Source organism: Festucalex cinctus, chromosome 7 (genome assembly GCF_051991245.1).
Source record: "Festucalex cinctus isolate MCC-2025b chromosome 7, RoL_Fcin_1.0, whole genome shotgun sequence".
NCBI lineage: Eukaryota > Metazoa > Chordata > Actinopteri > Syngnathiformes > Syngnathidae > Festucalex > Festucalex cinctus.
In genome coordinates this window covers 10514850-10535876 of record NC_135417.1, presented here as the reverse complement: position 1 = coordinate 10535876, position 21027 = coordinate 10514850, and the positions used below count along the sequence as shown (strand labels likewise).

Genomic DNA, 21027 nt, shown 5'->3' with positions numbered 1-21027 from the left:
CAAACAACAACAAAAAACAGCCTCCATGTTGAACAGTCACCAACTACTGGTGGTAGCTAAACACTTTCTTCTGCGATGTGGATCCTAATCGTTTCCTCCATGGCATCATATGTAATTAATTTTTTGGGCACGCCCCTCCAAAAAGCTGCCACTATAAATAGTATCATTTGGCTATAAAATTGTTGTAAGTACTCATCTGCAGAGGAGCTAATGCTACCTGCGCACACACTCTGACAATGAGACCACCACTGCCACCTAGTGTAGTGGATGTACAATTATTATTATGATTATTTTTCTCTTGTAAGGCAAAAACAAACAACAACAAAAAACATGTTCCCTAAGATCACACGTGACTTCCTCTGGCATTGCACACGCTGGGCCCACCCCCCAATTTAATAAGAACTGTGCTAAGCTAATAGTGGAATGTAGCAAAGCATTTGAATAAGTGATTGATAGTGCAAGTACTGGTACACTTTAGGTCGGGCTGGGACCACGTTTACAGCGGATATTTACCAAATATGAACAGTAAATTAGCATATCTATACATCTTTACTTTGTGACTTTGCTATACGACCCATTCAGAAATATGCCCATTACAATTTTTTTACACTCGGGTGCATTCAATTCGCACTGTGATGAATTTTTATCCATATGACTTGTATGCACGGTACTGCAGAGATCACTCGCCGGCAGCTCGTGGGGCACGTCGTGGATCAAAGCGGGAAAGAAGGCGGGCGGTTTCGTCAGGGAGGGTGAAAGAAGGCAAAGATAAAGACGTGTACGCTTTGGAGAGGAAAGAACACGGCAACTCGAGCTCAATATGCGGCAGTGGAAGGGAAGGGAGGCACGAACCGGTGCGGAGTGTGTGCGTGAGCAGGACAGAGCGAGCGAGCGAGCGAGAGAGAGAGAGAGCGAGTGTATCTATTGCGATAGCGAACACACTCCAGTGGCTGTGATTGAAGTATGGGCCAATTAACACGAGGAGCATTGAGCTCCAGCTGCACTCTTCTCTTCATTCCGAAGCTCTCCAACAATGTCATCTCATATGTACACACACTCGCCAAGATATCACACACTGTGGGCTTCGCAAGTGCGCTGCCGTTTTCTTATATAGTATTGAATTAGCGCGGTATGCTAACGCTATAGCTACGAAGGAAGGAAATGAACCGAAGCTGCACTTTTTCCAAATACACTTTGTTGAACTAATGAAGAAAAGACCAAATGTCCTAGATAGGAATAGACCGATTATTGGCTGAGCCGATTATCGGCGCCGATATTCACCATTTTGATGAATATTGACATCGGCCATTTTGAAGAATCATACGGCCGGCAATAGAGCCATTTTAAAAAGTGTTAACTTCAGGGAACTATTAACTTAAATTTTCGGAGATGCTGCTGACCTCGCAAATTCTCTGCACCTTCTGTTTTTGTTTAAAATTAAAATACAATTTTAATACTTCAGATATTTTTGAAATTTTGGAAAACTTAATTTATTTAAGTTTTTATTTCACTTTTAAAGACATGCTACTGCCCCTGGGAGATCCCTGAACTTTTCGTCTATTGACAACATTTTTTATTTAAAGGGATACTTGACTCATTGAACAATTTTCAGCAATGAAAAGGTGATATTTTGTCCAGAATGATAACGTCATTATATTTCATGTACAATTAATACCTTTAAAAAGTATTTTTTCTTCTTGCTGTCGACTGATGATGACATCACCTGTGTTGAGGAAGTAGGTAACAGCCAATCATGGCTCACCTGTTTTCTGGGTTTAGTCAGGAAACTGAGCCATGATTGGTCGTTACCTACTTCCTCAGCACACAGGTGATGTCATCATCAGTCGACAGCACGTAGAAAAATTACTTTTTAACGGCATTAATAGTACATGGAAAATAATGAAGTTACCACATTAATTATAGACAAAATATTAACTTTTTACTGCTGAAAATGACTCCCTTTAATATTTTACAAATCCTAAAAATTGTTCAATAAACATATGCTTAAAAATTCAAAAAGTTTTTTTCCAAATTTTGATGCCAATATTTTTTTATTTTTTTATTTATATTTTTTTTTTAGTAAAAATGAATATTGGCTTAAAAAACAAAACAAAAAACATATTGGTCAATCTCGAGTGCTCGATCTTCAGGAACAGTCCCCTTTCTCCGAGATGGTGCAATTTCTCGTAAATGGCCTCCGTGAATACATTTCACGTGTGTTGTGTATGGACCGTCTCATGCAAGTCGGCCTGATTCAGCTGCTCCATTACTCCGCACGACAGAACGGAATGAAGCTGCACAGTCCGACGTGGCCTAATAATAACAACGGCAAACATCGCGCTCCCCACTCCGCCCGCCACGCTCCCATTCCCATTCACGTCCCTTCCTGTATTTGCGCTTCCTGTCTTCGCGCAGCCCTCGAAGTCACTCCGCAGGCCACCTGCTGCAGTTGTAGAGCGAACGAGGAAGGAGGGTCAGCCGAGAACATTGCGATGGTTTACCTAAAATCACACCGAGAATCCATTTTTCATTCTCGTCTTTAGAAGCCGCGCAGCTTTTTTTTTTCTTTTTGCTTTTTTTTGGCTGCTGCATCTACAAAGCTGCCGTCAAGAGAAACTGGGAGATTGGAAATGTCTCATCTTCAAATAGGGAAAGTGCACCGGAATATGGTTTTATCCTTTAAACATATTCAAAGAAATACTTCTTAAAAAAAAAAAAAGCTTATCTCAGGACTGTGATCTTGGCTAGTTAGTGTGAGAGTCTGGACATGTTTTGTAGGCATGCAACGATATCCAAACGGCACGATACGATAAATATCACAATATCAACCTCACCATATGATATTTTATCACGATACTGTGGGGAGGTTGGCGAAACGAGAAGCTCGCATTACTGTATAAAAACTGTTTGACCAGTCGGACGCTAACTAAAATGTGCATCGGCATCCAATAGTTGAACATTATCAAGAGATAATTACAATTAATTAACTAATATTACAGTGAGGTTGCTTATTTTGCCGCATGAAAAATTTTATTCTTTCATTAGATAATGAAAAATGTAATTTATTTAGTTACATGTTAAATATCGCAATAATATCGATATCGTTATATTCAGCAAGTACATATCGCATATCGCATGATTTTCCAATATTGTGCAGTCCTAATAAAAACTCATATTGTTAAAGGCATGGCCCAAAGTTTTTCCCTTTTCTGTTTGTAAACAAACCCAAACGGGGCAAAAGTCAGTCGACATGCACTTCTGGACTGGTCGCCAGTTCGCAAAGACGGACAAACCGTTCACATTCACAAAACTGTGAAAGCTTTTCAATTCATTTCAATGCTCCAGCTCAGCCACGACCCCATTGAGAACTGCCATTTTATAGAAAATGAATGAATGAATGGATGGACTTCCTCGGAGGTTATCTGCATTGATCGGTTGTATCAGACATTGACATTGAGCAGATTCTGTTTTGCTTGGCAGACATGCTGCTTTATTATTTTCATATAAAAAAAAAAATGGTGCTGAAAAAGATGAAAATTGTCGTCTGGGCTGCTGACTGTCAAATTACTTCAACTAACAATACTGGTAAACTCCGTGTGGGATATTTTCCGACCCCCTCCTCGTTTTGTCTTTCCGAAACACAATTTCTCCCTTTGCTGCTCCGCTTCAAAAAGAAGTTAATTTGCCTTCCGCGACTTAAAAGAGCAATAAAGTTTCCAACTAGCGCAGGTGTTTCTTTGAGACCCGCCACAATTTCCCGCGACGTGACGGTGCGGTTCAAAACGTCCGCGTTCGCGTTTGCCTGTTCATAAACTCGCTGCAAGTATTCCTGAAGGTGTTTTTTTTTTTAGTTGGCTTCTTACAATCTTTGGCATGTTTGATCCGAACAAAACAGAACGGGAAGAAAGAACAAGCGTCGCCAGTTAGGCCGCTTGTTGACAAAAATGAAATACGGCGCCCGTTCGGATGGCGATATCGTCGCGAACCATCAAAAGTTTAGATTAGAATAACGCTCAACTCGGGAAGGTCACGTTAGCAGACCTTTTCGCCGAGAGATGTTTGTTATCCGATTTATTTTTCCACAAGAGGGAGGTGGAGGGGGGAAAATGTGAAAATTTGCATGACAACAAAAGATTGATTGGCGGCGGAAAGTCAAGTGAAACGATCATCGTTCAACCTCCGCTCTCCTTCAGTCCGTGTTTACTGTCGGCCTCCACGCGCGCTTTTCCGTTGGACTGTTTGCAGGATTCCGGATTGGATTTGCTGCAGCCAGTTCATGTAGATGCCGATTTACTTCACTGCAGTCAAGACGTGATTGCATGCTCACGGGCAGCCTCTTCTCGCAAGACGCACTTTATTGGACTGGATTGGATTGGAATTTGCATTGTAAAGCTGAAATAGCTCTTCGGTTTTCAAAATAATACTTGCTTTTTTTTTGCTTTTTTTTTGTGAATGTTGCGTTTTTGCAGCTTCGTATGGCAGGACTGTCAATTTTATTATGGTAACTACGCATTGTACATTTTTAACATGAGCAGGCCGTTGATATTGTGCCCCACAATCGAGAGATTTTGCACAAGGCGTTGAAGTTATTAGTTGACAATTTGGTGTCACTTCTCCAGCTCAAAATTAAACGCTTGAAATCAATTTGCTGCATCACAGTTTTTTTTTTTTTTTTAATTTTTTTTTAATGTACAGTGTTCCCTTGCTATAACATGGTTCACTTTTCGCGGTCTCGCTGTTTTGCGGATTTTTTTTTTTTTTTTAGTACAATTTTGCATTGCGCTAATTCATAATATTGAGTTAAAATTAAAAAGATGTACTGTACTGTAACAATCTAGATGGCATAATTACATTTGTAAGACATTGGTAACAGCTCAGTGCATTTTTTCTTTACATATTAAGAGCTATCTAACCTTTAACATGGAATAACTTGTGAAATTCTTGACCCCACTCTCCACAAATATATGCATTATGTATTACTGTAAAATTTTGACGTGGTCATCAATTGTTCGTTAAAAGAAATAGTGGCATTAAAGGAACTTTAAATGAACTCCAAATGAATGCACTAATTATTCAATATGAATAACTTTGTGGTGTAATTCACCATAAAGACACCAATAACAGAAATGTCATGATACTCTTAGACAAAAAAACAACAACAATTTCCCGTTGTTTTATTTCTCTTTTTTTTTTTTTGTGGCCGCACATATCGCACATGTCAGAAACCGTCGCTATCTCCAGGGCACGGATGTTTGCCAATGGTGGACTTCTGTGCTCGACTAAATGCTTTAGTTTGGGCAATGCACTCTATCGCTGCTGGGGGTACATACCTTGTTTTTTTGTTGTTTTTTTGTTTTTTTTGTACAATTCCCTGCTAAATATCTCATGAGAACACGCTGCCAGAGGACGTTGACTCCGCTGTATTCACACTTCCAACAAGGCTGACTTTGGTACACATTGGCAGAGCTGAGCCGCGTCTTCCTCTCCCGAGAGTGAAATACCGTGACGGGCGCAACCGTTAACAGTACGGAATATATCTCCTTCAAATTATACCACGTACTGTATTTCTGCTGCTGTTTTTCCCGCCATCCTCCACGCCTTACAAAAAAAACTACAAATGCCTGTTTTCTCTCGCTCTCCTCCTTCATTATCACATTTTCAAATTCTCTCTCACTGCGCATCTCGACACACCTCCATCTCCTTTTCTTCCCCGCCTCGCTCACTTCGTTTCTCCGGAACCCCATCGCTGCACACAAATGCGCACGCTCTCCCGTCACTCAAAATATGAGGTCTGGCAGTGTATTTATTTAGGCGGAACACGTACGCGCCGCCCCAGTGATCAATACCCTTTTTCACGCATCTAACCTCACATTTTGGTCCCAGCGCCATGCCTCATTTTTTATTTTTTTTGTTCCCTCCTCTCCTCAAGCGCATCCTTGCTCCAAACTGGGGTCAGATATGCCATATTTGAGCTGTTTTCTCATTTTCCTCTTCCCGGCCGAAAGACCGATGAGGGTCAAGGAATCATCAGACTGTGGCGCGGAGCGGGCTGGAAGTGGGATGAAGATGGAGCGAGAATCGGAGAGAGGAGGACGGGCTTTGCAAATGGAGGCACGGTTGAGGGAGACGATGGCTGGCGGTGTTGTCTATGGAAGCGTAGAGCTGCCAATGTGGAGTCAACATTTTTGGCTGGCGAATATGTTCGAACATACTCGCAAATACGTTCGAACATACTCGCAAATACGTCCGAACATACTCGCAAATACGTCCGAACATATTCGCAAATACGTTCGAACATACTCGCAAATACGTTCGAACATACTCGCAAATACGTCCGAACATACTCGCAAATACGTTTGAACATACTCGCAAATACGTCCGAACATACTCGCAAATACGTCCGAACATACTCGCAAATACGTTCGAACATACTCGCAAATACGTTCGAACATACTCGCAAATACGTTCGAACATACTCGCAAATACGTCCGAACATACTCGCAAATACGTCCGAACATATTCGCAAATACGTTCGAACATACTCGCAAATACGTTCGAACATACTCGCAAATACGTCCGAACATACTCGCAAATACGTTTGAACATACTCGCAAATACGTCCGAACATACTCGCAAATACGTCCGAACATACTCGCAAATACGTTCGAACATACTCGCAAATACGTCCGAACATACTCGCAAATACGTTCGAACATACTCGCAAATACGTCCGAACATACTCGCAAATACGTTCGAACATACTCGCAAATACGTCCGAACATACTTGCAAAGATTTCCGAACATACTCGCAAATACGTCCGAACATACTCGCAAATACGTCCGAACATACTCGCAAATACGTCCGAACATACTCGCAAATACGTCCGAACATACTCGCAAATACGTTCGAACATACTCGCAAATACGTTCGAACATACTCGCAAATACGTCCGAACATACTCGCAAATACGTCCGAACATACTCGCAAATACGTCCGAACATACTCGCAAATACGTTCGAACATACTCGCAAATACGTTCGAACATACTCGCAAATACGTTCGAACATACTCGCAAATACGTTCGAACATACTCGCAAATACGTCCGAACATACTCGCAAATACGTTCGAACATACTCGCAAATACGTTCGAACATACTCGCAAATACGTTCGAACATACTCGCAAATACGTTCGAACATACTCGCAAATACGTCCGAACATACTCGCAAATACGTCCGAACATACTCGCAAATACGTCCGAACATACTCGCAAATACGTCCGAACATACTCGCAAATACGTCCGAACATACTCGCAAATACGTCCGAACATACTCGCAAATACGTCCGAACATACTCGCAAATACGTTCGAACATACTCGCAAATACGTTCGAACATACTCGCAAATACGTCCGAACATACTCGCAAATACGTCCGAACATACTCGCAAATACGTCCGAACATACTCGCAAATACGTCCGAACATACTCGCAAATACGTCCGAACATACTCGCAAATACGTTCGAACATACTCGCAAATACGTCCGAACATACTCGCAAATACGTCCGAACATACTCGCAAATACGTCCGAACATACTCGCAAATACGTCCGAACATACTCGCAAATACGTCCGAACATACTCGCAAATACGTCCGAACATACTCGCAAATACGTCCGAACATACTCGCAAATACGTCCGAACATACTCGCAAATACGTCCGAACATACTCGCAAATACGTTCGAACATACTCGCAAATACGTTCGAACATACTCGCAAATACGTTCGAACATACTCGCAAATACGTTCGAACATACTCGCAAATACGTTCGAACATACTCGCAAATACGTTCGAACATACTCGCAAATACGTCCGGACATACTCGCAAATACGTTCGGACATACTCGCAAATACGTTCGGACATACTCGCAAATACGTTCGGACATACTCGCAAATACGTTCGAACATACTCGCAAATACGTCCGAACATACTCGCAAATACGTCCGAACATACTCGCAAATACGTCCGAACATACTCGCAAATACGTCCGAACATACTCGCAAATACGTCCGAACATACTCGCAAATACGTTCGAACATACTCGCAAATACGTTCGAACATACTTGTAGGCTACATGCTACAAAGTTAGCATATCTTCCCATAATGCCATTCCCATAATGGTATTATTTGCGCAACCTAACTCATGCACGGCAGTAGGGGTGTGAATTGCCTAGTACCTGACGATTCGATTCGTATCACGATTCACAGGTCACGATTCGATTCGATACCGATTAATCCCGATATACATTTATAAGTCGCTTGTTGCGATTTTTTTCATTAAAATTCAGAAAATACTAATCAGTAAACTTGTAGAGTGTAAGATTTGTATGAAAATGTATTATTTATTTATCTGAAACTTCAGTCTTATACAGGTTGTAATCCGTTTCATGCTTGAACAGCATTAAAATAAAATATTAAGGCTTAATATTCCGTTCATATAACATTCTTCCATGCTTAACGTGTGAACCCTAACCCAAAGTAAGACATTTTGTTGAATATTTTTCCATTAAAAATGGAAGTTTAAAAATCGATTCAGCCGCCTATTGAATCGATTCGAGAATTGCGCGATGTAGTATCGCGATATATTGCCGAACCGATTTTTTTTTAACACCCCTACACGGCAGACATAAATCGTAAAAGTTACGAATGAACACTTTTTTTTTTTTTTTCTCTACTTAATTTCTAATGAATTGGTAATGTGGCCCAAATGCCTAAAAAATGGGGTTTTGTTTGCGCTCACGCATGCGCAAAATAATACCCCGTGGCATTATGGGAAGGTATGCTAACTTTGTAGCATGTAGCCTACAGGTACGTTTGAACATATTGGCGAGTATGTTCGAACATGTTTCAATACGTTCAAACATATTTGCAAGTATGTTCGAACATATTTGCAAGTATGTTCGAACATATTTGCAAGTATGTTCGAACATATTTGCAAGTATGTTCGAACATATTTGCAAGTATGTTCGAACATATTTGCAAGTACGTTCGAACATATTTGCGAGTACGTTCGAACATATTTGCAAGTACGTTCGAACATATTTGCAAGTATGTTCGAACATATTTGCAAGTACGTTCGAACATATTTGCAAGTACGTTCGAACATATTTGCAAGTACATTCGAACATATTTGCAAGTATGTTCGAACATATTTGCAAGTATGTTCGAACATATTTGCAAGTATGTTCGAACATATTTGCGAGTATGTTCGAAAGTATTTGCGAGTATTTCCGAACATATTTGCGAGTATGTTTGAACGTATTTGCGAGTATGTTCAAACGTATTTGCGAGTATGTTCGAACATATTTGCGAGTATGTTCGAACATATTTGTGAGTATGTTCGAACATGTTTCAATACATTCAAACATGTTTGTAAGTATGTTCGAACATACTCGCCAGCCAAAAATGTTTACTCCACATTGGCAGCTCTACGCTTCCGTACCCGGTCTTTGATAATCGGCGGATTAGTGTACGGCGGGGGTGGGGGTGGGAATGATGGAAATAAGGAAACGGGGCAGTTTAAAGAGAAAGTAGGAAGAAAATGGAGAAAGGGAGGCAAGAAAATGGAAAACTCCACAATGTGTTTGAACCCTGTTTATCTCCCAGGTGGTCATTATCGTTTGCTGGTGTGTATGTGGCACCGTATTCACCCTCACACCTTGCTATCATTTAGCAGCTCCGCGGGCGTGCTGTCGCCATGCATTCATCTTGCGTGTACATTCGAACGTGCGTGGTTGCAGCTGGGGGGAGACGGCGAGGGCGTCTACAGTGATCTTAATTGTTGTTATCATTCATGCAGCACGATAACCAGCTCCGCCCCCGTCTTTGCCTCTGCTTGCGATGAACTCCCTCGGCCTGCTGCCCTCCAAAAGGCCCGCCACTATTTTCTCTTCTTCTCATATTGTTCCTTCGCAGCCTGCAACCTAAATAGCAACTAGTTCATCTTTTTTTTTCTGCTTTTCCTGCCTTTTCTCTAACTTTTTTTTCCTCGTTAATATTCCTCATCATATGTTTACTCCAGTGGCAGGATGTGGATTTGGTACCTGGGCCTTCAATTAACTCATTTGCTCCCAATAACGTGTAAATACGTTTTTTTGTTTTTTTAAAATGTTTTAATTGTCCCAAAGACGTATTTATACGTTCCCCCCCCCCATACAGAAGGCTTTGATGCAGCCTCTCAACTGCAAAGAACGGTTGCAGAAATGGTAGTTATTACACAAACGGCCAGCAGGTGGCGGCAGAGCAAAGGAGATCAACCAGCGCCATGTAGAAAAAAAACAAAATTACGAACAATTTTGAACAGATTTGTGAAAACTGATGAAACTTAGCTGTCTTCTAATGCTAATTGCTGCAAAACGGAAACAGATAGAAACATAAGAAAAAAAGGAAAAAAAAAACAAGAAAGAAAAGGAAAAAAGGGAAAAAAGAAGAACAAAAGGAAAAAAAAACAAAAGAAAAAAAAGAAAAACAGATAAAAGAAAGAAGAAAAAGAAAAAAGTTTAGACTATAGTGAGGTCACATATGACGTATTATTGTCAAGAAATGTTTCAGGTTAACTTCCACTTAAATGGGGGGGGGCAGTCATACCTGTGCGCAATCTGCAATCGCTTCCAGTCGTTCTTTCTCCCCGCCTCTCTTCCTGTCTTTCTTTCTCTCAGCCAACCTTCTTCTCATCTAATTCTTTTACTCTATCGATCTGCTTTAATGTCCTCCATCGTGGATATTGGAGGAAAAAGCATTTCGGACTAACTGAATCTGCCTTGTTTCTTCTTCCCCCCCCCCCGCCAGGCACCCTCTCTCCGTGCCGTACATATCTGCCTCCCCCCTCGGCAGGTTGCCATGGTGGCCATACCGACTCTCTCTCTCCTCCTGGTCCTGGCCGAGTGGCGAGGCCCGGCGGACGCCTCCCCCCACCTGCTGCTGCGGCCCAGCCCGCGGGAGCGCGACGCGGGGACGATGATCAACTTCAACATCGCCGTGATCCACGCCGGCGCCACGGTGCAGGCGGAGGCGGCGGTGGCCGGGCCCGGCGGGCGGGTGCTGTACCCGGGCTTCGGCCGGGTCTACGGCTCGCTGGGGGAGAGCGTGGTCACCCAGTGGGGCTCTGCCAACGTCATCTGGCTTCAGGTTGGAGGACGTCGCTCGCCTCGCCGCTCCTTTGAAAGGGGGAATGAGCCGCCATTGTTCAATGTCATTCATTATGCCAGCTGAATGGGAGCGCGCTGCTGCGGTTGTGTGAGGCTTTTCAGATTGAGCAAGTCGGACCAAAAACAAAAAAACAACATGACATTACATGCACCCTCCATATCTGTAACACAAAGTCAAGACCGCTGATCTGAATATATGACTGGATAGCCGATAGGTCAAGACTTTTGAAGTCGCGAGGCCGCCATATTGCTCCTCCCAAGAAACGTTTCTCGCCGTACGATCCTATACATTTACAGTGTCGAAATTGGAGAACATTTGAGACAGTATTAAGTAGGAAAAGTGTGATTTATGATGTTTTCAATTTATTAAACATAAAAAAAGAGGACTTCGGGCATTTTACAACTTGCCTTAAATAAATACGCTTAACTCATTCACTCGCAGCCATTTTCACAGAAGCAATCCCGTTTGCTGTTTTACTGAATTTTGACGGATTTTGCAAGGCCCACAGAATATTGTGTTCAATCGCTATAAAAGCAAGGAAACGACCAAAATAAAGATTAAAGTCTCTTCTTTCATCAGGAAAAAAAAAGTATGTTTCTATCTGTTTCTGTTTTGCAGCAATTAGCATTAGAAGAGAGCTAAAAACACTGCAGGCTATATGGCGGAAGGGGAGCCAAAATGGCGGACCTGGCGTAACTGTTGTAAAGCTGAAACGCCTTAGGTTGAGTGCGTCTTAACTCAAGGACTCCCTGTAGTTTATGCAGTAGTCTGCTCGCGAGGTGGGAGGAGCAAGATGGCCGCCCCGTGACTTCAACGGCTTGCGCGGGCGTGTGTGCGCTATGGGCTATCCGCTCATATATTCAGGTCAGCGGTCATGACACACTGATCTCATCTGGTAACTCTTTTTGTCCCCTGTCTGTGTTTGCCCCTCTCTTACATCACTTCCTCCCCTCCTTCCCGAAGGTGAACGACAGCAGCCCTAAGACGGTGCTGTCCCAGCTGTGCGAGCTGCTGGCTGCGCGGCCCCTACAGGGCCTGGTTTACGAAGAGGAGAGGCCCCCGCGCACGGCCTGGGGTCCTCTGGCCCCCATGCTGGAGTTTGTGTCGGCGCAAACGGGACTGCCCATAGTGGCTGTAGGAGGGGGAGCGGGGCTGGGGAGGATGCCACAGGTAGGAGGGGGGGAGGGAGGAGATGTTTGGGGTGCGTGAGATGTGTGAGAGAGGGGGGAGGGGCCCGAGGGGATACGAGAGGGCAGGCAAGTATAAAACGATGCAAGCGGTAATCAGAAAATGGGGGCGGAAACAAATGTTTTGTTTTTGTTTTTTTACTTTGCTGAACTTGTAAAGTGGACTTCTACTAAAGTAGTACCAGGGATAGACCGATTATTGGCTGGGCCGATTATCGGCGCCGATATTCAGCATTTTGACGAATATCGTCGTCGGCCATTTTGAAGAATCATATGACTGATAATAGGTCCATTTAAAAAAATAATTGTTCAGGGAAAAAAAAAAACTGAACTAATTATTAAATTTTTCATCGATGCTTCTGACCCTGGAGACTCTTCTTCTCTAGATAAGTAAAATTTTAGTACTTCATATATTTTGAAATAAAAAAACAACAACTTTATTTTGATTTAACTTTTGAAGACATGCGACTGCCCCTGGAAGATTCCAGAATTTTTTGTTAGATATGTAAAAAAAAAATAATAAAAAAAAAAAAATAAAAAATGAATGAGATGATTTTTATTTTTTTTAATAAACTCTCATATTTTATGAAACCTAAATATTGTTCAATAAACATGATTAAAAAAATAATACCTGGAATTTGTAATTTTTAAATTTTTGAATCCAAGATTTTCACTTTTAGTGAAAATGAATATCGGCTTCAAATATCCGTTTCTCGGCGTCCTTGACAACTAACAATCGGTTTCGGCCCTGAAAGAACGATATCGGTCTATCTCTCAGTAGTACAGTTTGAAATTTAACCACAGTATATTTCAGATGTCACAAAAACGCTGTTATGATTTACCTCTGCATGCGTTTTGCTTTTCCTTTGGCTGCTTTTGCGACCTCGGTCCAAAAAATTTAGTTTTACAAAGCATCAAATTATTGACTTTGGTCCAAGCTTTTTCTTTGGCTTTTTTTGGCTTTGTTTGACACGTGTTCCAAAACAACGAAGCAGCTTCTACTACGGGCTATAAAGAGGAAAGGGAATACCTGTGCGATGCGTGGTGTATCTCTGCGCAGAGGTGGGTTAGACCCGGTGCTGGTAATTTTGCCGATGTGGAAGTGGTCGTAAAGTCGAGACCAACCCTGATCGTTTGTGTGCCGCCCCTCATAGCTGTTCCACCCAGTGGGGTTGTTTCAAAAATACAATATGTCCACCGTTCGGATTTTTATGAAGGAACTAAATCGTGGTCAGCCAGCTCGATTAATCAAACTAACCAAGCAAACAGAATCAATACTCAACCTCATATCTCATGCTCTGCTCATCTAGTATAAATGGAGGCGCTGCGGTTTGACAATGCAAATAACGGCTTACGTAACCACGGCGACTGGGAATGTCACAATGTTGTGTACGCTCTCGCTGAAGAAGACATGTTGTCCGAGTAGGACAACTACATGTTACTAGTGAGGCAAAATTGTGCATTGGTTGACAGCGACATGCTAAGAACTGCTAGTAAACATTTTTTAATGTATACTTTTTAGTCTGTATCTTGTAAGTAGTGTTAATTTTGTCTGCCATTTTTAGATTTAGTCTGTTTTACTCCAATTTCAGTCATGCTTGTTAGTTTTTTTTAGGGTTATCATCCCATTTTTATTTAGTCAATCATAAATCTAGAATTTTAGTCTTCGTTCTAGTCCGAGAAACCGTAATTTTATTCATCTAGTTTGAGTCAACAAAAACTGTCAATGTTTTAGTCACGCTTGTTAGTTTTTATCACAGTTAGTCAACCTCGTCCCATTTTTATTTAGTCCATCGTTAATCTCGAATTTTAGTCTTAATTTTAGTCTGAGAAAACGTAATTTTTTTTGTCTAGTTTTAGTCAACAAACCTGTCAACGTTTTAGTCACGCTTGTTAGTTTTTATTACAGTTAGTCAACATCATCCAATTGTTATTTAGTCTGGTTTTAGTCAACTATAAATCTAGAATTTTAATCTTTGTTTTAGTCCGAGAAACCGTAATTTTATTCGTCTAGTTTGAGTCAACAAAAACTGTCAATGTTTTAGTCACACTTGTTAGTTTTTATCACAGTTCGTCAACCTCATCCCATTTTTATTTAGTCTATCGTTAATCTCGAATTTTAGTCTTCATTTTAGTCTGAGAAAACGTAATTTTTTTTCGTCCAGTTTTAGTCAACAAACCTGTCAACGTTTTAGTCACGCTTGTTTGTTTTTATTACAGTTAGTCAACATCAACCCATTTTTATTTTGTCCGTTTTTAGTCAATCATAAATCTAGAATTTTAGTCTTTATTTTAGTCCGAGAAAACGTAATTTTATTCGTCTAGTTTTAGTCAACAAAAACTGTCAACGTTTTAGTCTAGTTTTAGTCACACTTGTTAGTTTTTAATCACAGTTAGTCAACCTCAACCCATTTTTATTTAGTCTGTTTTTAGTCAACCATAAATCTAGCATTTTAGTCTTTATGTTAGTCGGAGAAGCCGTAATTTTGTCTAGTTTTAGTCAACAAACGAAAAAACGAAATACTTTGAAATAGGCTTCCGAGCCTAAAGGCTAATCGCTAAGCTGGATATCGGCACAAATGCTGCGACGATTTTCCACGAATGGCCGCATTTGCCAAGTGAATTCGATACACATTCGATAAACATAGAAGGGCCAAAACATCCCTAATGAAAATTAAACTGCACTAAAAACTAGCCACCAGATGGTGACATAACTGCACAAATGGAAATCAACCTGACTTTTTTTTTTTTTTTTTTTTTAAACAGATGTGTAGCTTTTAAATATCGTGAACATGACGACGACGATATTGTGGCAGTTTTAATATCGCGAATCACGATATTGCCGGTATCGTTACATCCCTATTTGATAATAAACGAAAAAAAAACAAAATACTTTGAAATAGGTTTCCGAGCCTAAAGGGCTGGAAAAATCTTGGATATCGGCACAAATGCTCCGACGACTTTCCACGAATGGCCGCATTTGCCAAGTGAATTCGATTGCAGCACTTTTGATGAACTTCCTTGAAAGATGCGCCGTCGCCTCGCGTCGTCGTCGTCGTCGTCGTCGTCCCACCCTACCGCCCTCCCCCGTTTCCTGCTGCTAACATACTTTTTTAGCGACGCTCCCATCTGGACTTCACAGGAATCGGCGCGACAATCCGAGAGACGTTTTGAGCCCCGCGGCTGCGCGAGCGCCATTAAAACTTCAAGCCCTGCGACGCCTCAGCCTTGTGCATAAATAAACCGCTTTCGTCTCCCGAGTTGAAACGCTTTCAAGTGATACCCTCGCGCATAATGCCGGCGTTTTAGCCACGCTTTTACACCAGGCTAGGGATTTTTTTTGCTTTCTTGTGAGTTTATCGTTTTTTTTTTTTTGTTTTTTAACCCGCTCGTCTTCTCCCCCAAATCAGGAATCGGGCTCCATCTTCCTCCAGTTCAGCTCGTCGACGGCCCTCCAGCTGGAGGTGATCTTCGAGGTGCTGGAGGAGTACGACTGGACCGCCTTCTCGGTGGTGTCCACGCGCCACCACGGCTACCAGGAGTTCCTGTCGGTGGTGGAGGGCCTGACGGACGGCTCGTTCATCGGCTGGGAGAAGAAAAGCGTCGTCGTCCTCAACGTGACCGACGACCCCGGCGGCTCGCGCACGCGCCGGCTGCTCAAGGAGAACGAGGCGCAGGTGAGGCAGGGGGGAGCGAGGGGGGGTGGCGGGAAGTATGGGGGAGGAAGTGGGTCATTGAAAAAGGGGAGGGGCCCCCCCTCGGTCACAGAGGCGGGGCCTCCCTGTTTATTTATTTTTTAATTTTTATTTTTTTTTTTAATTTTCCCTTCCTTCCTTCATCTCTCCCTCGGCGTGGCTCTCTCTCTCCCTCCCCCCTCCCTCCTCTATCCCTCCGTTCTGCTCCCCCGCTCGTCATCCGACGCTTTCGCGGTTCAACGGCGCGACAAAACCCCCCCCCCCCAAAAAAAACGGATTTGTGGCGCCGAGAATGATGGAGTAGATTTAACACCGGTTTTTGCTTCCTTGTTTCCGTTCCGAAGCGACGAGATTGAGGGTGGAAAATTAAATTTAAACAATAATGGAGTTGGAATGGATTTTTTTTTTTTTTTTTTTTTTTTTTTTTTTTTTAAGTCATGCAAAATTCAGTTTGACAAACTTGAAGACGATAATTGTAATCCTCGCCCTAAGAGATACAAGATTGTGATGTGAGATTAAGACGGCTGCACATGAACCCACGGAGGGGATTTTTATCTGCATATTGCACAAGTTACTTAATTCCGTGATCGTTATCGGTGTTTTTTTTTCTTGTTATTATGCAGAAAAGTTGTAGTAGGTGTTACAGTTTGACATTTGCCACGCTTTGATAATGTTGCCATCTTCAAACTTTCTCTTTCTCCAAATCGTGATTGGGGGTGGTGTGGCTCAGTGGTAGAGTGGTTGTCTCCCAACACGGGGGTTGCGGGTTCGATCCCACATGGGTTCGATTTGTGAGCAGGTCGAATAAATGGGCAATAAATCAAATTAATTTGATACATTGTCATCTTAAAAATGGAATCGTTGGAAATTTGCTAGCTTGTCTTCTGTAATATTAAAAACTGTTGCTTTTATGTTCTGTGACATCCAAATGTTTTTTTGAGTTGTAATTTTGCGCAAGTGACAGAAAGTTGGATGGGTGCTTTACAAGACATTCATTGTGGTAGTTAACTCATTTGCTCCCAAAAACGTATAAATATGTTCTATTTTAAATGTTTAAGTGTCCCAAAGACGTATTTATACGTTTTTTCCCTTTTTTTTTTTTTTTTTTAATGCGATAGCATTTTTTTTTCTCTTTCTAAGAGAAAGCTCAGAATTGTTCATTCTGTAATCTTACCGATTCAACATCTTATCATCATTGCGCTCTTTTTTTTTTTTTTTTTTTTTTTTTTTTTAATACGTATGTGTGCGCGCATGTGCGTGTGTGTAAATACGTATAAATGTATACTCATTAATTCACCTAAAACCTAATAAAAATCCCATTACCCTTCACCTTAACCGGATACTTCAGAGTCTCGCCAGTCGTGAAGTTCAGAAGGTCAGGAGACCATTGATAAAGTATTTTCTATTTATAAATTAACATTGTCCAAATTTTGTCCTTTTTTTTTTTTTTTTTTTTTTTTTTAAAAAAAAGAATATCACAAAAACTCTTAAAGGTTAAAATTTGATGGTGAATAAGCAATTTTACGATACAGCTACCTTCATTTTTTTTTTCAAGGAAAACATTGAGCTATTTTCAGCAGTAAAAAAGTTTACATTTTGTTTATAATGAATGTGGTAACGTCATTATTTTTCATGTACAATTAGTACCTTTAAAAAGTAATTTTTCTACTTGCTGTCGCCCGATGATGACATCACCTGTGTTGAGGAAGTAGGTAACGACCAATCATGGCTCAGTTTACTGACCAAACCCAGAAAACAGGTGAGCCGTGATTGGTCGACAGTAAGGAGAAAAATTACTTCTTAATTGTACATGTTACCACAATGATTATAGACAAAATTATAACTTTTTTTTTTACTTCTGAAATGAGTCAAATATCCCTTTAATTAATATCATTTTCAAAAAGTATCTGTCGTATCGGCGATACTGGCCCCAATCGAGTCTGGTGCGCCGTCCCTCTTGCAGCATTGCGTCCGGTCAGGGTCGCAAGGTCACCGCTAATGTCCCGGCATGGCCGCTCCAGCATGTTTGATGGTTTGCGTTTGTGAAGGTCACGTGACTGTTTTGTATTTGCAAGGCTGCACTCTGCTAGCGTCACCGCGAATAACGGCACGCTGCCCTGCGGCTTGTTGCCCACATGCAGCTGCAGCTTTTCTTTGAGACGCTCTCCAGTTGAAAAGGGCTAATAATCGGCTTGCGATCGTTTGGTGATGCCTTGTGAGTTTGCATGACACGCCGGCCGCTCTCTCTCTCTCTCCCGCTCTGCCGCATGCATTTTATTGCTAATGTGCTCCATGTTGTAGCTAGGGGTGTGCCAAAAAAAAAAGTCGATTCTCATTTAGTACGATTCAGAATCGGTGTTAACGATTTTGTTTCAATGATTTTATGCTGTCTTGCCCTTGTTTGTGTGCCTTTATTGGGAGCGCTGGTCATGCTGAACACGATTTGGCCACTTAGGGGCAGTGTGGTTCCGCTCGTTCTGATTACACTTAACTCATTGGCTCCCATAAACGTATAAATACGTTCTATTTTAAATACATGCTCCCAAAGACGTATTTATACGTTTTTTTTGTTTTTTTTTGTGTGTGTGTGTTTTCTAGGTTTGGTCTTGTGACATTCACAAGCTGAGCTGCGATTGATTACCTGAGCCCTTGTGATGTCATTTTCAGTCGACAGAAAGTTGCAAAATGTTTTTTTAAAGGGACTAATTGTACATGAAAAATAATGAAAATATCAAATTTAAAAAATATTAATATTTGACTGCCAAAAATGGCTAAATAAGTAAAGTACCTCTTTTAAGATGCTTCTATGTACATTCCTGAAGTGCCACTCGTAGCGCGCTAGTTAGCATTAGCGAGTCAGACTGGAGTCGATCATTCGTGCCGATTCTTTGCACGTCTATAAATTGAAGCCGAAATCATTGTCAATCAAATCATTTTGAACCCCAAAAAATTGTTCTGCATTGAAAATCGATTCTGAATCGAATCAAATCGTGAGTCAAAGATTGCCACCCCTAGTTTTAGCCGTCCCGGTTTCAGGATCAATTCTGACTTGAATCTCTCATGATATCTTTTGTTTCATTCCTCCTGCAGCTTCTGCCTCGTCACTATTTTTCCCTGGCTGGCCTCTCTTTCTCCATTTTCTGTGTGTGTGTTTATAACAGATCGCTGGAGGTTTACTGGCATGCAGGCATGATTGTTTTTGCCAAACCATTCCAGTTGCAAATTCAATGAATTCTCAAAATGTGCCTTCAGTCTCTCGATCCGCTTCGAACTCTTTACAGATCCCGTTTGGTCAATTTCCACCTTCCTACTGTTCATCCTCCGGAACGCCGACGCTATTGCTGATGATTTATTTTTTTTTTTTTTTTCCCCAACTGTTGTCTTCCGTCTGTCTTCTTCTTCTTCTTCATAACAATCACATCATCATGTCATGTCATCTGACACAAAAATCTCTCCAGGCCGCGATTTGACCAAAGTGTCGTCTTTTGCTTTCCCCTTTCCCGCCAATTTTTCTCCCCCCGTTTTGCATTCTGACAGGAATGACTTCCGTTTTCCCATCTGCATTCATTCTGAAGCGTTCATTCTTGAGCCTCATCGCGTCACTTTCCCGCCGTCCCTCCTCCTGTTCTCACCCGCCACCTTTTGTTAGCTCTCAATTAGGGCTGGGTATCAGATTCAGATTTCCAAAATCGATTCGATTCAGAAGGGCCCGATTTGATTTGTTATTTGAAGGAGGAACACACCCGATGTCAATGCTAACTTCCTGTTAGCATTTGCTAACTTCCTGTTCGTTTAAAATTCAAAACAACAATTTTGTTAACGAAATAAAATAAAAAACGAAGATGCTTTTAAAAAAAAAAAGAAAAAGAAAAACTTACTGAAACTACATTTTATGTTTTTAGATTTATTTTGATATAAACTGAAATAATGACGTTGCGCCCATGGTGTTTTTTTTAAAATATTGCGAATAAGTAATACGCCTAAAAAATAAAAATAAAAAAACTAAATTTAATACTGAAACTAACTAAACTAAGCATTTATTAAAGAACTAAAACTAATAAAAAACTAACAGACCCACCTTAAAAACTAATTAAAACAAACTAAATTTAAAAAAACAAAACTCAAAACAAAATAAAAACTAAAATGAAAATTTCCAAAACTATAATAACCCTACTGCTATATTACAAATAGATTGATTTATATACTGTAGCATTTTTCTAAATATGGAAAAGAACAAATAAATTATTTGTACAATTTTTAGGACTAAACACAATTTCTCTTCATAACATTATGTGGCCCTTACATCCTTCGGATTTTCTGTATGTGGCCCTCAAATGAAAAAGTTTGGACACCCCTGGCTTAAAGGATGCTTAGGGGGACAACAGAATAACCAGAATAACATACGCTACACACTTGCTAGCTGCTAATGCTACACAAATAAAATGGTGCATTCAGGGTACTTTCACAGCGTCGGAAAGTTCGGCTTTCTTCGATAACGTTTTAAGGGGAGAATAATTGTCCATTTAGCTCAATTGGTCGTTTGTTTTGAGCCGATGTTTGAAGGCCAATAATCGGCCGATTAATCGGTCAGGCTCTATTTGGCACATTAATTTACGGGGGGGGAAAAAAACTGTATAAAATATATCGTTTTATGAATCGCTATCGGGCTATGAAAAGGAATATCGATTCGATATCGATATATCGATTTTTTTAGACCCAGCCCTACTCTCAATATGGCCGTGCCTATCCAAGCTCCTCCTCCCTTTCTCCTGCTCAGGTGCACCTCTGCTCCAGCTCTATCTTTCTCCCCTTCCCTCGTCAACCCTGTCACTCTCCATGTCCCCCCTGTCCCCTCCTTATCTCACTAGCTCGTATGTGTGTGTGTGTGTGTGTGTGTGTCTACCCTCCTCCCTGCTCCCTCCCCCCGCTTTCCC

The 21027-nt window shown here is 41.3% G+C and overlaps 1 protein-coding gene across 3 annotated transcripts in view; it reads left to right on the top strand.

Moving 5' to 3' along the window:
* grin2db (glutamate receptor, ionotropic, N-methyl D-aspartate 2D, b) overlaps positions 1-21027 on the top strand; it is a 134096-nt gene that overhangs the window by 74043 nt on the left and 39026 nt on the right. For all 3 annotated transcript variants that reach the window (XM_077528069.1, XM_077528068.1, XM_077528070.1), the window contains 3 exons: positions 10852-11190; positions 12175-12381; positions 15809-16075. In XM_077528069.1, the coding sequence (XP_077384195.1) occupies positions 10903-11190; positions 12175-12381; positions 15809-16075 (762 nt within the window). In that variant the 5' untranslated portion in view covers positions 10852-10902. The remainder of the gene's footprint in view (positions 1-10851; positions 11191-12174; positions 12382-15808; positions 16076-21027) is intronic.